This window comes from Citrus clementina, unplaced genomic scaffold, assembly GCF_000493195.1.
Source record: "Citrus clementina cultivar Clemenules unplaced genomic scaffold, Citrus_clementina_v1.0 scaffold_5, whole genome shotgun sequence".
NCBI classification, from domain to species: domain Eukaryota; kingdom Viridiplantae; phylum Streptophyta; class Magnoliopsida; order Sapindales; family Rutaceae; genus Citrus; species Citrus x clementina.
The window spans coordinates 27,591,391-27,607,710 of NW_006262201.1; the positions used below are offsets into that span (position 1 = coordinate 27,591,391).

Here is a 16,320-nt window from a genome sequence, read left to right on the forward strand (position 1 = left end):
TCTGTGCATATGCCGCCACAATTGTATTCCACGAAACAATATCACATATCCCTGGTTGAAACATTTCATCAAACAACTGACGCGCGTAACTCAGAGTGTCGCACCGGGCATACATAGCCATAAGTGCATTGCAAACAAAGACATTGGAGTCAAATCCGCTTGAACAAATTACGGCGTGAACAGAGGAGCCGCAACGGGAAGAGGGGAGCTCACCGCAGGCTTTAAGAACGAAAGGGAAGGTGTATTCATCGGGGTGCCACCCGCGCCTCATCATTTGGAGGAAGAGACGGAATGCATTATCAGGTAGCCTAAGGCGGACGGCACGGCGGATTAGCGCGTTCCACCAGAAGACAGAGAAAGGCGAAGGTGAAATGCGTTGCAGCAGTGATAAGGCGGGCGAAGGAGCGTTGTGAGAAACGTAAGCGGCGATGAGGTGGGAAGGCGGGACGTGCGTCAGGTTTTGCACTATTATCTGTTGGTGAATGAGATAGACTTGGGTTAAGGATTTGCATTGTCTTAGGAGAAGTGATGTGATTTTTATACACGGAGTTGTGGTGACAGAGAATAATTTAATGTTGGTGAAGAGATGGTTCAGCGTCAATGGCGTCTTCGACTTTAGGAGGGGAAAAACACCGTTGACCTGGATCATGCCAATTTTTCCTCTTTATTTTAAATTATTATTACGGCGCAGTAGGTGCTCGTGAAGTTGCACTCATGGGCTATAGTTACGGCTGTTTTAACTTTGAAAGACGGGAGCCTAGCCGCCGGTCTGATGAACCCTATTGATCGATCGTCTTATACGCGTCAGGGGAATGCTACGTGGGTCATCAGCTGTCCTGTTACTGGTAGTGGAAGCTTGCGAATGAGCCCAACAAGCAACCGAATCTATAAAATATTCTTGTTTACTTCTTTCTATTCTCTGTGACAACTGGTCAGCAAGATGGAGAGCAAATGATGGAGAGCAAATCCTTTGTGAGGTGTAAGCTGCTGATGTGTTGGGTTTAAATACAAGCTTCGAAGAGTTCTTGGGGCTGTGTGCAGACTAACTTCAGTTGAAGGGGTCTTATTGCAAATTTTAAGCTGATGTGGCAGAGTTCGTTGAGAGTTCGTTATGCTGTTTCCCAGAAACATCAGAATAAAAGGCGCTGGTGATTAGCTCCTGATATGTGATCGATTTCTTCCTTGTTTCTTGTTCATTTTGCTTACTTCTTGGTTCTTTGTGATCCTTGTAATTTCTTCTACATAATCAACTTGTATCTCGATTATCGTGATCAATAAAGAAGCAGTTTTTTTCCTTCATTAAATTGTGTACTTGAAACAGTGCTCTGTGTTTGATTCTTGGAATTGATTTCTTGGTTTGTTTGATCCGGTTTAATTCTTTCAAGTTGGATTCATCAAGTTCTTCAAGAATTAACTTGTACTGTTATAAAAAATTCAACATCCTTTAGTTGCTTTAGCTGTTAATACCATCGCCCTCTCAACTAATCATAATTTTTATCTAGTTACACAATTTACAATCGACAGGAGTAGAGCTTAGCCTGAAACTGTTTCAGTCCGTATGAGTGTAATTGACGATGAGGAAGATGCTAAGAGCCTAACGGCAATCCGTTAATGAAAGTAAGAGACGAGGAGACAGAGACTTCATGAGAGAGTAGTGTCAGATTCTAATGTACTCGCAATCACACGAGTCTATTCAACCTGACCATATTAATGGTTAGTGATCTATTTTCATAATGAAAGTTACCACAGTAGCAGTAAAGCTGATCAAGTGTTGCCGCTCCACTGCCATGGAGGGTGTGGCAGAGGTATAATGTCCGGCGAAAATTAGTCTGAAAAGTGAATGGAAAAAAATGGACCTATCAGCAAAAGATAAGAAACTTCTTGATTCCCCACTCCAAAATTATTATAGTGAGTAATTATTGAATAATCTTTTGCAATATATAGACCAAAGTACTAGCTTGTCATCTATAATTAATTCTAAATCGGTACAAATAGTTGAGGCCATATAGACCAATTGATTATTACCATGAACATTTTCCTAATTGTCCGTTATTACACTAGTGATTCTGTTCGACAGGCAGTTGGAAAGCTTGCTTTTCACAGAGACATCGAGTTGAATGAATAGTAGTTACAGTTTTAATAAAATTGTTCCAAAATTGAAATTTTTAGATAATTTATTCATCTCCATATTTATAATGCAGAAACAATTAGGAAGATGTTGTTTGTAATAATCAATTGAAAGATTTTTTTTTCCTTAAAAAAAACAAAGGAAAGTAAAAGTTTTGATTTCAAACAAAAAAATCAACATAAAATTCTCACTTTCTCCTCTTGTATTTATATCTATCATACTTATGATGAAGTCTAGTGTTATTATCATTAAATGAAAGTTAATTACAATATTTACTTCTAATGTAAACTTTAAAAAATGAAAATAATATTGTCACAAAAAATAAGAAAAAAATAATTTATTCTTTTTTCTTGTGATATGGAATAAACACTTTTTTCAACTAGAATTCTTTCGATTTGAGATTTATTAGTTCTATGGTAGGATAGTATTTTCGGATCATATGCTTCCCCTAATCCGATTCTCAAGTCAATTCGGACTGCGTGACTTAAGCTTCTGATACTATCCATACGTCGAATTTCTAAATTAGCACGAGTTCAGAGTTCCTAGTTGAACTATGTGAGAAAATCTTCCATTAGCTCGTTGATCACTTGTTATAAAGTGAGCAAAGCACAAGTAGTGTTCTTTTGCATTTTGTTTTTATAATATTATCACGATGAGAATAATACATGATCTATTCAATTATATCTCATTAGAACTATATACCAAATTAACTATGATTAGAACTATATACCAAATTAACTATGATTAATATTTGTATTGATGTTGAAATCTGGTCGAACTGTGTGACGACCAGATGACCATAGCAACACTTGAATTTGTTTAGGGGAAATGGACCCTGTTTGCACCCCTTTTACTTCAACACTTAAATTCTTTCAACGATGAGCACCTCCTAATAAGTTCACTTGCGTTCACAACAAACACAGTTAGACGAGACGCCGAATGTTTTTCTGGTGTGATTCCTCCAACCCTTAAGTCAATTTCTAGGCCTTTGTAAAAAACTTTTGCCACAACTCATGTGGCTTAATTTTGTTTGCTTTTTTAATAAGAAAGCTTTTTAGTTATTCTCTTTTAGAAAAATTAAACAATAGAAGTTAAATGGAGAGAGAGTAAGAGTTCAGCCTAAAAAAAGAGAAGAAAAACTTACTTACCTGACTGGGGCTCTTATAGGTAAGCAAAACCACCGCCACAATATTAATGCATGATCGTAAGTGCATTCACTACATGATTGTTCATGGACACACTAAATGATCGTTGGTGAACTGACGTCATGCCCGGATATCTTGGAAAAAAAATCACAATTGGTTTTTGACCAAGCTCCACAGTTGACTTGGTGCAGATCTCCCACTTGCATTAGCAAACCTTCCACGCATGCTTGACCTTCTGCACACGAGAAGTGGAGATTCCTCTACGAGCAAACCTACTCACGCCTTAACTAAGGAGAGCACAATTCGCAAGAGGCAACCTCTGGTAAGGAGAGCACGATTTGTACGAGGCAACCTCAGGTCGTGCTCACTTTTTACCGCTCAAACAATTTGAATTTTTAGATTAGTTTCCTCCAACATTCTAGAATTAAAATTAACAATAAGATCATTTACCGTAAGAGAATTTATTTTCTCATGCATGCTATGATTAAAGTACTCAAAGTGTGATATTTATAGGCGATGTAAGGCCTCGCACTTTTTGCACGAATAATATGTTAGTGTATTCACGCCTTGGTTGTGTGGGTAACTGAGTACTACTATATCTTTCTAGAATATAAGAATCCTCAGTCCGAATATGCCTCATACATTAGTTTTGACATTTTCTTAATTTAAACTCGAGCCCAAACGACGTAGGGCTTTGTTGTAAGTAACTTTGTTGATAGATCATTAGATTGGTAACTGTTGATGCTGGGATCTACTCGCTCTTGGATCGACCAGATTCTTTCACCAACGTTTATGTTATCAGCTGCTGCTTGAACCACTGGGGTTGGAATCGCCCTCCTTTCTCTTATTAGACCTGCATTCACCAAAAACGGATCAGAGACGCCGGTGGTTTTGCCGGCGTAAACCCTCCGATGCCTAAGTTAGCACAAGGTGTTTCACGGGAAAACGATTCAATTTGGATTTAAGAACGACTTCTAATCTATTCGGAGTTTTGTAAGAAAATAGCCTTGGTTGCAATTTGACAGTGTTCTCCCTCCCTCGGTTTTTTTTTGTCCCCTCCTTCATCGATTTCTTCCCCTTTTATAGCCGATGTCCTTCTCCCTTCCTTCCCCTTTTCTCGGGTAGTGGCAGCCTCTAGTGGGACTCTAACTGCTTTCTTCCCCTTGTTTTTCGGGTAGCGGCAGCCCCTAGTGGGACTCTAACTGCTTTCTTCCCCTTATTTTTCGGGTAGTAGCAGCCCCTAGTGGGACTCTAACTGCTTTACTTTGGGCAAACGTGGGATCTCGCATCCCCCTCAATAGTTCTGGATCATGTGCCCACTCTCTGGGGGATGAGTATCGGCTCGGTATATGTCTCTGGTCGGTATACTCTTATGGTTGGTACTTGTTTCTGGTCGTCCCATGTTTGTAGAAGACTTATTACCAGTGTTTTGCTCGTACCACTCGACTACTTTGGCGTGGGGTTGATGACATGGCCGAGCTGGTGTTTTTATTCACTTAACAGTAACTAACGATATTTGTTGTAAGAATCATCTATATGTAGTTGATGATGATACCCAGAAAGCATAATGTAATTTCAAAACATGAGGTGCCTAATTGTCATTTAAGGCAAATTGAAGGTTTGCAATTTTCTCCTTTTTATTTTTTTAAAATAATTTAACATTAGGTTACGGTTAGGCAGTAATCTTGTGTGTGCGTGTGCAAATTTGGGTGGCCAAATCTTTTGACTTGGAGTAACCTATAGTTGTTTGATCCTACTCTCAGCTACCCAGACACGCAATTCCCTCCTTCTAATTTGATTTTTGGTATTAATAATGTTCACGATCATTTATGATATAACTAATAATTCACAATATTTTTATTCATAGTATCCCTACAAAAGTAAAAAGTTTATATTTCTACTCTTGTATTACACAGGTACTTTGAGTCGTGATAACGTAACGTAAGTATCACAACATAGCCTACCCAATGGGTATGAATATTTGTGTAATTTCCCTCCCTAGTTATAGTAGCCAAATGGTTTGACTTGTGGTGAGTCTATTATTGTTACTTTGTTAGTCCCCCAAAACTAACAGATACAATGATAAATTGGTGCGTCATTGCTCTGTTAGTGTTATGTCTCATAAACTCACTCCCCCGTCACCCCCCCCCCCCCCCCTCCTCTCTTTCCCTATTAATTTTTTTTTGTGTCTTGATCTTCATTTTAATTTTAGAAAAACAATAGAGAAAATATCCACCGTCCACCCGTTTTTTCTAATTTTTTCAAAAATACATAATTTTTTTTTTGGTTAAAATCCACATAAAGTTATATTTTGTTTCACTTTTCCACTTCCGTTTGGAATCCGTTAAGAAAACTAATGGAAACTTAAAAAAATGATCATTTTACCCCCCAAAACGAAAATTATAAATTTCACTCTAAAAATTATAAAAAATAATAAGATTAAATCTAATTATTTTCCCCATTGGTCAATAAAAAAATTAATTCCACAACCATCAAATGCATGATTTTTTTTTAAATATATTTGTAATTAGAATGTTAAATGATAACAGTAGTATTAAAAATAACACAATCTCACAAACCATCAATTGAATTTAAGATAAATAGAATTTTATTATTCATTGAGTTATAATCTCTAATAGTTAAGATTTTTTTGTACTTCATTAACGTACCAATAATGATATTCATCATTAAATCTTATTATTTTTTGCATTTTTAGGGTGAAATTATAATTTTCGTTTTGGGGGTAAAATTGTCATTTTTTTTAAGTTTCCATTTGTTTTCTTAACGGATTCTAAACGGAAGTGGAAAAGTGGAACAAAATATAAATTTAGGTGGATTCCAACAAAAAAAAAAAAGGAATTGCGTATTTTTAAAAAAATTAGAAAAAACGGGCGGACGGTGGATACTTTCCCAAAACAATATTAATACAATAATTTCACAATAAGAAATTCAACAAGCCCTAACTTCACAATGTCTAGAACTATTGCCAGATCTGATATCATGTGCTTTACAGCCCTAATGACCACAAATGACTGCCTAGAACAGACCAGATATCATATGAGCATGTGCTTTGCAGCCCTAATGACTACAAATGACTGCCTAGAACAGGCCGGATATCAATTTCAATCAGATATTATTAACATGTGATATAACAGCTCATTTTGAGCTAAATTTTAGGATCTCATTTGCAATTTTTGACACCGACATCCTTTCATCAAATTATTCCGTCATTGTGAGCACGTGATCAAGTTCCTTGTCACGGCAAAATCATGCTGAGTCCACAATCTTCACTAATCAATAAGATTTGAAGAGTAAATCAACAATTCAACCAAATAGAAACTGAAAAAAATGAAATCGGAGGAATGCTCCACACTCTGCCATGAATATTCTATAATCTAAACAAGAAGGATAATTGTCCTATCATTGCCCAAGTTTAACAAAAGGTCATACCAAATGAACCTGTACACCCCATTTATATTTTGCAGAACAAAAAGACCTGGAAAGATGAAAAGATTCACCCAAAAGCTTTAGAAGACATGATCACATTTGGGTTCATGGGTGAATGACATTGGCAAGTGAGATGAGAATCATAATATAACCCTTGCTTAGACTAGGCAAAATGGTTCATGAGTTTGGGAGTATTTGCGGCAGATTAAACTCAAATTCCCAAGATAACGCAAACTACTTAATCATTTCAATGGACTTTAACCAAAGTACATATCATACATAATTTAAACAGAGACATAATTCAGATGTAACATCAATAGAACCAGTTTGCAAACAGCTTAAACCTTTTTCAACTTATTTTGACTTCTCCGAATCATGAGATTTGGAAGATAAGCATACAGCGGAAGGTCAGGCAGAAACACCAGCTTCCTCCTGCAACTGCTTTACCTTGGTAATGTAGTCACTCATTGCTTCCTCCTTAGATTTCCCTGCCGAACACCCATATTTAATTATGAACTTGCAAATAATGAAAGAAAAAAAGTTATCACAGTTTTAGTTGTTCACGTTGAGATCTGATGATTTTAAAATATGGAGTCAGATACTATACCTTCGACAGCCTTCCATGCATCCCACTTAGCTCTGTCCCTCATGTTAAACATTCCAGGTCTGTCTGCAAAAGCGATTGCCAGAATGGGTTAAAAAGCTAACAGAGACGCAATGACAACCATTTTTCGATGCACAGATAGTCATGGAGTTCTAACTTGTGTTTACTGGTCCAACAGTGGCTTGCTTGTAGAGACCATAAAGGATAAGCTTGTTTTCGTTTGTTGTCGACTCTGGCAGGGTCTTTGCTTTCTCAGCATGCTCCTCAAATTCCTCCTGCAATCGGACATACATTTATCAGTCTTATCAAAGTTTTGTACCATCACCAATTTTGTGCTCAGAGCTTCAAACATGGCAATTGTTTTGCTCAAATGCAAAAAGAAAACAGATCTTTATGAAGTATGAAATACGATTGTTCATAAAACAGTTTATTACAAGCTTTTATGTTATTATTATTACTTTCAGAGATAAGAAACAAGAAAAAGGTATACAATAAGCTAAAAATTCAAGGATCCATAAATTTCAAATTCAGAATCTAGCTATTGTTCCTTAGAAGAAAAGCACTGGCTATGGTGGAGTTGGTCCACCGGGGAACACTGATGATTACCGTCACATCACAGCAGTAAATACAGATTTAATATTTATCTCTATGGTCATATAATTATCATCAGTACTCCACCGTAAAGCAGTTCTAACATAACCCAGCCAGAGAGCAATACAATAAGAACAGCATAAACAAAAGAAAGTGAGGAGAAAATATAACATAACAAAGAGAATGCGCCGGGTGAATAAAATTTCAAAATACACGATACAGTACAAAATCACTCAATAAAACAATTTAAATCTTACCAGTCATGAGGCCATGAAACCGTGATCGCAAATCATATATAATGAAATTATTGGCTTTGAACTAGCATATCACAATGCAAGTTTAAACTTTAAAATTCCGGATCCTAAATATTACCCCAAAAAATATCATTAAGTACATAAAATAATTTTTTTTAAAAAAATTAAAAAATAATGAACTGACAAAGTCTAAATTTTAAAAAAAAAATCTAATTTCTTAAACTTTAAACGTTCCTAAGAGGCTAAGATGATTATTAATCATTAAAAAAAGACCCAAATTAAATCTGGCTTAAAACAAACAGAAAGGAACACGTTTAAAGGCTAATCGAGTTAATCTAAATAGATCTGACAAAACAAAACACAAAGCAATAAGGTGATTATTTAAGCACACCGATCATAATTCATAAGGCATGCAAAAACAAGTAATCTAACCACGGAGCGCACTGAATTAAAAACGTAATGAAATATCAGAGAAATTATCAGTAAGCGTAAAAGTTGGTAATCAGATTCAGACCTGCAAACCCATTTCCCCCTTTCTTTTGTTTTTCTCTGAGATTTGAGAATTGAGATGTGATGTGCTTCGAACTTAACGTTTTATTGATACGGGGTGTGTCTCGGCATCAGTAATATTTATAATGCAAAGACTTCGGTATTAATACGCGTATAAGTAAGTTAAAGGTAGCGTTTATTTTTTGGATTGGAGTGTTAATTTTGAGGAGTGAGAATCTTATGATTAGGAGTGTGGAGTGGAAGTGAGAATATGTTGTTTACTTGCACTGGAATTGAAGTATGGAATGCAGATCAGAATTCAATTTATGTGTTTTCTTTGTCTTGGATTGGGAGTAAATAGTTTCAAATTATAATTTTATCCTTATGTAAAGAATTATAATTTTTAATTATAAAGTTAATAAAAAATATATTTAATGAATAAATATTTATTTTATTATATTTGTAAATTTATAATAATTATTAATATTCTTAATTATGAACATCACAATTTTTTTTAATTTTAATTATATAAATTAAAAATTATTGATAAGGGCAATATAAATGAAATATTTTTACTATTAACATAGTATGAAATTAATATTTTCTTAGAATAAACTATTTATTAGTATTAATTATTAATATTAAATAAATATAATACTATTATTTTTAAATAAATATAATAATATTATATTTTCAAATAAAGATTGTATATAATAATATTATTAATTCTCTACTAATATAATAATACTAGTTTTAAGTAAATTAAACTTAGAATCAAACCCAATTATTATTTAGTTAAATAGAATAATATTATTTAAATATTTATTAAATATAGTTATAGTAAATTTAATAAAAAGAAGGGTAAATATAAAATGAAACATTATTTTATTTTATATAATTATATTAAATTTATTAATATAATATTATTTAGCACAAAATTAATATTTTCTTAGAATAAACTATTTATTATTATTAATTATTAATATTAAATAAATATAGTACTATTATTTTCAAAATAAATATAATAATATTATATTATTAAATAAAGATAGCATATATTTATTAATTCTCTATTAATATAATAATATTATTTTTAAGTAATTTTAACTTATAATCAATGTAAATTATTATTTAGTTAAATATAATAATATTATTTAAATAAATATAATTATAAATTATTTTATTTTATTAAATTAAATTAAAAATAAAGGGTAGAAAAGTCCCACTCCCACCTCTCCCCGTGGGAGTCCCACTCCCACTCCCCACTCTAAAAATGGGTGGGGCTCACAGAGTGGGATTTCCAATCTCTCTCTATTTTGTTGAAGTAAACACTGAAGACTGGAGTGGGAGGAATCCACGCTCCTCACTCTCACTCCAGAAAATAAACACTGCCTAATATTCTTGTGAAAAGCTGTGATATAGTACATGTGGCTTCAATTAAAGCTTTGTGAGTGGCTGGTTCATAGTGGATGGGACCAGAATAAATATCATTGTTTTATTTGTATAATCTTTCAGATATTTAAAAAAAAGAAAAATGATTTAAAAAAAAAAAAAAGCTAATGGTGTGAGTTTACTACAATTATTTTTTCATCATTGTATCATATCCTCTGTTCAAGCATCAATATTCTTTTTTTGCCAATATATAGCAAAACCGCAAAAAGCCAAATATATAATAACACTTTAAATTTTTTTTCCCAGAATTGACAAAATATTTACTTTTTTTTTTTGGTTTTTAATAAAGGTAAAACAAATTTTTTTTTTAAATCCTCAATAACTCTTCTTTAAATTACAACCAAAAGAATTTTCAAAAAAAGAATTTGTAAGATAACTTGTTGCATGAAAATAAAATTTTTGACTGGTAGAATTTTATTTGGTACCGTGGCATGAAAGTATTGAACCATTGATGGATGAAAATAAACGAGTCATGTTAGTAGTTGGATAACAAGAGTTCGTATCCTTACAATACACTTGTTTTTTAAAATTAAAACTCAACCCACTTACAACGCAACCCAAAGGCCGGTGCTCGAAAATACCTGACGAGATAGCAACGCAAAATCGTACCACGTGAAAACAAGAACTAATATCTTATGAAGGTTGGTGACTGTTGGTTGGTATATAAAATGACATTTGTTGCCCTTGAACATTGTAATTTGCGAATGTACTACTAAAAAAGATTGAAATATCGCAGTTATGTATGAGTGGCAACTGGACAACATTGATTGTATTTTCTTTTCTAAAATTACATGAGACTAATGCTCCGATTACAACTTATATTATATGAAATTTATAATTGATATTTACAATTGATTGTATTTTTTTATTGAAGGGTAAGTATCTCAATTTCCTTCCCTAACTTTGGAAGAGAGCTAATCAAGCCCAAGTGGCTAGAGCCACTCCCCCTCAAATGTGAGGGAAATGGTTTGAACCTCCGCAGACGCATTACAAGAGTTTAATTTAAATTTCCTTCTTCGGAGTCCCAGAGCTTGAGTGAAGACAGTCTTTCTCTCAGGATGGGAGTTGACGTCCCTCTAATATTTAAGAGGGTTAAAAAATCTGAACAATGCCATATCAAAATTGATGTAAACAGATCTCAATATTTATATAATTGTAAATATCATGAACAATAGTTCTCATTCAAAAAAAAAAAAAAAACTTTGGAAGAGAGCTCAATTCTCACCAGTAACACAACCCAGATACGTTTTTTTTTCATAATTTGTTGGATCAAATTTCTCTTTTATCAAAGTAGGTTTTCAAGTTCCCAACAAACTTCTTGAGACAGCCGGTCAATTCCCCAGCCTCTTGAAATGTTAAGAGACTGCATGGCCTAAGAAAAAAAGACACAGCGATTGTTATGCTCCATTTACTAACACACATAATCCGTCTGAGCGAATTTCAAAGATTACGATACTGCTTATTATCCAAGAACTAGCAAGGTCGTCACTTCGAATGTTAGTTCTCAAAACACAGTCCAAGCCGTCTTTGGAAGAGTGATTGGAATATGATATTTATCTTTAATATTGATACCATCTCTCTTTGATTCTTTCTCATCAAATGACTGCTAGAAGTTTTAAAGCCCGAGTGCCTGGTAGAATGAGCCACCGAGACCCTGAACAGTCTACAGACAGCCATAGTTTACATGATGATGCTCATACAGGTAATCAATGTCGCATTCTCACACTGTCTTATGTCCATAAGCAATGTACAGGCATGGGACTCGCTCCCCAAAACTTTGAGCCGGAAGTAGAAACTTTATGCCGTTGCCAATAAAACAAGAACATGAAGCGGGTCTGTGTGGATAAGCAATATCCAAGCACCTTACCTAGACAACCAGCAACACTCAGACTGTAGCTCAACAAGTATGAGCAATGCTGCATTCAACCAGTAAGATCCAGTGAAAATACTGACAGTAACAATTCAATTTAACTTGGAGCTTCAAACATTTAGTAGAATGTACCAATCTTATCAAATATGCCAAGAATGGACGTACAAGGTTTATAGTGCTGCAAATCAATTTAATAATCCACACAATTCCGTCCACTTAATGGAAATCTAGAACCACACAACACCTAAGTTTTATGCTAGAACCTTTGTGAAATAAACATTTCAGTCAATCATATGACAACTTTATGGGTTATGGATGAAATAAAAGAAAGATGCACCTACAAAAACACTTTGAATCAAGGAATAGACCAGCATCGGATGCAGTACAACGTCAGCATCAGTATACATATGATCTATGTTGGAAAAAGCTTTTGCCATACACCTGGAAAGAATCTTTAAAATGAGAAAAGATAAACAAAAGGAAGTAAAAAGAAAGAAAAAAAGAAGTATGCTTTCATGAACATAGAACATAGAGTAATGATAGAGCTACAAACTCTTATACAAACTGATGCGGCGTGATTAAATTGGCTGGATTACATACCTCTTGACCCCCATTATTTGCTTCTATTATTTTCTATTTTCATCCAACCAATGAATTTATGGCATATCAGTTGTAGAAAAATAAATTTGTACAAGAGTTTGTAGCTTTAACATCTCTCAAGTATCTTGCAGGTCAAATCAAACCAAAAAAAAGAAAAAAGAAAAAAGAAAAAAGAAGGGACCGTGAAATGGGCATACATGACGTTATGCAGAGGCTGATAATGTTTGGTTTCCATGCAGAACAAAAATAAGTACTTATTCTGGATAGACCACAATGAGTATGGGCATAAAGACTCGAAAAGTGCAGTGTTAATTAAAGGATGGAGGATGGATCACAGAGTATGGCATAAAGACTTAAAAAGTGGATTGTTAAATCAAGGATGGACCATTGAGCAAGAACACAAAGACTCAAACAGGACATTGCTAATTGCAAGTATTGTATCATTTGCTTTGTCCTGGAACTTCTCCTGTCTTCCACTTCATCCACCCTCACTAGAGAAAAGAATTCTACATAAACACTATCAAACCCAAAACTATGGCAGAAAAGCATCAGTACCTATGTGAAGAGGCTGCTGAACACAGATTAAAAGGATACTCAACTAATAGCTCTACAACAATATGTTTCTTTCTGACAGACATCTGCAGCTTCCATCTAGTTCTTTGAGGCTACAAACTATCAGACAATCCTGCGCCAAAATCCATCTGTTCCCGAGAATTTTGAAGACCAAACTAGGCACAACATATGTGAAGTTGATAGAAGGCAATGTAGCAAAAGTGAGATATTTTGCAGATAGATGGAGTAGAGAAGCTACTGATTCCATATGTTCTAAAGGGTACAAGCTATTGGCTTATCATAAATTCTTCTTCATAATTTTTATTTTATTTTTTAATAAGAATGAATTCTTCCTCATAATGGAAATAGTACTTTAAATTTGTGAAAAAATATTAATGATGGGGAAGCTAACAAGTGCCAACATATTCTTAAAATGAATGAAGGAGCCTCTCTCTAAATGAATGGAAGAAAAATAAAATAATTGGGAAACTAGAGAATTCAGGAAATTTCAGTAAGTACTTCAACAAACTAATTAGTGGATCTGATTCTCCCTTCTTTGAAACCTTTTGAATCATTACGAGGGTAAAAGTTCCAAGCAATGTAAAATTAAAGCTAGGTCTATTGCACGCAGAAATATCGACATTATAATATGTCCAAAAGAAATTATTATAGAGAATAAATCTGTCCCCCAACTGGTGCATCATGTTAAAGCAGGACACTGAGAATATGTACCATTGCTCACTCGCACAATATCTTCGAGATTTTCAAGCTTAGTTGGGCGCCACTTTTCACCAACTGATCTCTCTCCTATCTCTATGCTTTCCGTTCATCTGCAATGTTAGAAGACAGCGCACAATGTTCGCTTTCTAAGTCATTTGGATTGAGAGAAACAAGAGAATTGTCAAATGGCAGATCATTATTTCTATGGGCCAAAACCAAATTCTGGGCTTCGCTTTTGAATTTGGCTTCCCTAATGGCACTCCTGTATAGGTTTCTCTTTCTTATTTGTGGCAGATTAGGTTAATGAAGGAGAAGATTCTCGTTTCCTATTTCCTTAAGCAGCTATCGAGGTCTTCCAAACCGACATCTCTAAAGTAAGGGTTACTATAGATAAGGCCTTTTTTAATGTTTCAGAGATCACGTATAATATGAATGAGCGGTTTCCTCCCCATTCTATAATCTCTAATTTCTACTCTCCTTTCTATTTCTATAAGAGTCTCTTTCTTTCTGTCATCTTCCTACATCAAATAGGCCGACATCAATTAATATCAACACAAGACCTCATTCTAAATGTATCCTAAAAGTGGCAACATATGATGTGTGCAGCAGAAAACTATACAAATGAAATGTTATGCTAGATACCAAAACTTAATGTACAGCACTAACATGTAATGCAGCAGCTGTATTTACGTACATTCACTGAATTGAGGGATCTTTTTGTCCCATTTTGAGGGACCTCAACTGGACCTCAAAGCCAACAACTGTTTTAAAGCAATTTAATTATTTCTAACACAATTCTTAATTATTTCTAACACAATTCTTTCAGGAATAAACACCTTTAGCTTCACAAGCTCAAGGAATCATAGATTAAAATATCAACTTAACAAAATTTAAATTTCCCAGAAGGGAATTAGAAAATAACAAATGCTTGGGAGACATACAAACAAAATGTATCAATTAAAATTACGATAAAACCTCACTTAACACAAGAAACTAACAATAATAAGGAGAACAAGGGATGTAGTTCACAATACCTATTGCTGCAAGATAATCAATAACCAAGATAGCTAGGATCCCCAATATACTCTGCAATCTGCTCAAGCTTAACATTAACCAACTCGTGGGTATCAGCATCACGAACAACACCAGTCTCTCTATCCAAATCCCGATCAACTAAATTCCCATATACACCCTTATGCCTCCCATACAGAACAAGAACCGGGCCCCCACGTCTGGGCAATGCAGTCTCAAGAAGATCCTGATCGACTCCTTGAATCAACTCCCCACTCTCATCCATTGATATATCACACATGGTCGGCCCGACTACATCCACAACCTCTCCTTTCTTCAAATACAATCTCCCACTTTTAAGTTCCTTGCTAATTATCCTCACCCTAATATGACTCCTGAGCCATGGAACATTATAATTATAATTATCCTCTCTTTTTTCACTCTCTCTACTCCGCTTATTAGCTTGCTGCTTTTCACTCTTTTTGCTATTTCGACTCTCTTGATTATGTTCATTATCTCTATCACCTGATTTCTTCAACTCGTCCTTCTTTTTCTCCTTCTTAACCACAACAACATCATCAGAAACAAAAGACTTCTTACCAAACTCTCTAATTTTGACATTACCTTTAGAGTTCTTACCAATGCCTCTGCCCTCGTACCAACCCAATCCACCAAGCAAAGCAGCGCCGAATTCATCGACCGGCATATCCTCAAACTGATCGAGCCCTTCATCGTCCGGTAACTTCTCCAACTCTTTCCTAAAATCCTTCGACACCATCTTCTCAAACGGTTCAATTGCGGGCCCCGCCGCCGCCGCATCCCGATTGCTTCTTCCCCCGCCGTTGCTGTTGTTAGCAGTGCGGAGGTTGAGGCCGTAAGAGATTTGATCGGCGTCGGCGTCGGCGTCGGCGGATGACTTGTTTTCGAGTTCCCACTCGAGTTGTTCGGACTCTTGACGCGATTGAGCAATGGCGAGTTCGAGATTCTCCGTCCGCCTGTTGGTGGGTGGTCGTGGCGGCAGCGCTTTGCGGGGAATTATGCGTCTAGGTTTTTTGGAATCGGTTAGGGTTTTGTCGGGGTCGAATTCGGTGACGTATTGTTTGTTTGGCTGATCATCTCCGTCGTCGTTTTGATTCTGAGACGTTTTTGGTTTTGAGGAAGATTTCGATCGTACTGAGAATGAAACTTTCGCCGCGTTGTCCATTTAACGGAAGTACGGCCACACGCGAAGAAGATGCACGGGCACTGCGAAATAAAAAAGCAGCTGAAATTAGTTTCCCTTTTATTTGTAGTCTTTTTTTTATACTAAATTGCCCCTCGTACCCCGGTGCTACGGTGGCACGTGTCCGATTCCCGCGAATTGTAGGAAAATTTAATATCATCATCATGGGGGAATGAAATCGAATCCTGCAATCCTAGTAGAGTAATTTCCTCCTAAAAACCGTTTTCTTGGTAGA

General features: G+C 35.3%; 3 protein-coding genes across 5 annotated transcripts in view; all 3 read right to left on the reverse strand.

The window, feature by feature from the left end:
* LOC18042669 (pentatricopeptide repeat-containing protein At5g16860) overlaps window positions 1–1,238 on the reverse strand; it is a 3,393-nt gene extending 2,155 nt beyond the window's left edge. The window contains 1 exon segment of the mRNA XM_006432752.2: window positions 1–1,238. This exon segment is cut by the window's left edge and continues 115 nt beyond it. Coding sequence (XP_006432815.2) covers window positions 1–649 — 649 coding nt within the window. The 5' untranslated portion in view covers window positions 650–1,238.
* Window positions 1,239–6,824: 5,586 nt separating this feature from the next.
* Window positions 6,825–8,792, reverse strand: LOC18042671 (acyl-CoA-binding protein). The gene is made up of 4 exons (XM_006432754.2): window positions 8,684–8,792; window positions 7,482–7,599; window positions 7,328–7,390; window positions 6,825–7,208 (listed from the first exon to the last, which is right to left on the reverse strand). Exons 1-4 carry the CDS (start codon window positions 8,693–8,695, stop codon window positions 7,129–7,131), a joined length of 273 nt encoding a protein of 90 aa, XP_006432817.1. The 5' UTR covers window positions 8,696–8,792; the 3' UTR covers window positions 6,825–7,128.
* Window positions 8,793–11,338: 2,546 nt separating this feature from the next.
* On the reverse strand, window positions 11,339–16,118 carry LOC18042672 (protein MOS2). Of its 3 annotated transcripts, none has more exons than XR_002905379.1 (3): window positions 14,887–16,118; window positions 12,322–12,421; window positions 11,339–12,026 (listed from the first exon to the last, which is right to left on the reverse strand). XR_002905379.1 is itself a non-coding variant. In XM_006432755.2 (2 exons), the coding sequence occupies exon 1, from the start codon at window positions 16,065–16,067 to the stop codon at window positions 14,904–14,906; it is 1,164 nt and encodes a 387-aa protein (XP_006432818.1). In that variant the 5' UTR covers window positions 16,068–16,118; the 3' UTR covers window positions 11,339–12,026; window positions 14,887–14,903. The 3 variants fall into 3 exon arrangements, 1 of the variants encoding a protein (XP_006432818.1); XR_002905380.1 differs by lacking the exon at window positions 12,322–12,421 and adding an exon at window positions 13,865–13,962; XM_006432755.2 differs by lacking the exon at window positions 12,322–12,421.
* Window positions 16,119–16,320: the final 202 nt, after the last annotated feature.

What these genes read in the sequence shown, in the direction of transcription:
- LOC18042671 (XM_006432754.2), bottom strand. An exon ending in TGTTGGACCAGTAAACACAA is followed by an intron (nt 7,391 to 7,481) that starts GTTAGAACTCCA and finishes TCGCTTTTGCAG; the next exon opens with ACAGACCTGGAATGTTTAAC. An exon ending in TGCATGGAAGGCTGTCGAAG is followed by an intron (nt 7,209 to 7,327) that starts GTATAGTATCTG and finishes GGTGTTCGGCAG; the next exon opens with GGAAATCTAAGGAGGAAGCA.
- LOC18042672 (XM_006432755.2), bottom strand. Translation starts at nt 16,067, where the DNA reads ATGGACAACGCGGCGAAAGTTTCATTCTCAGTACGATCGAAATCTTCC.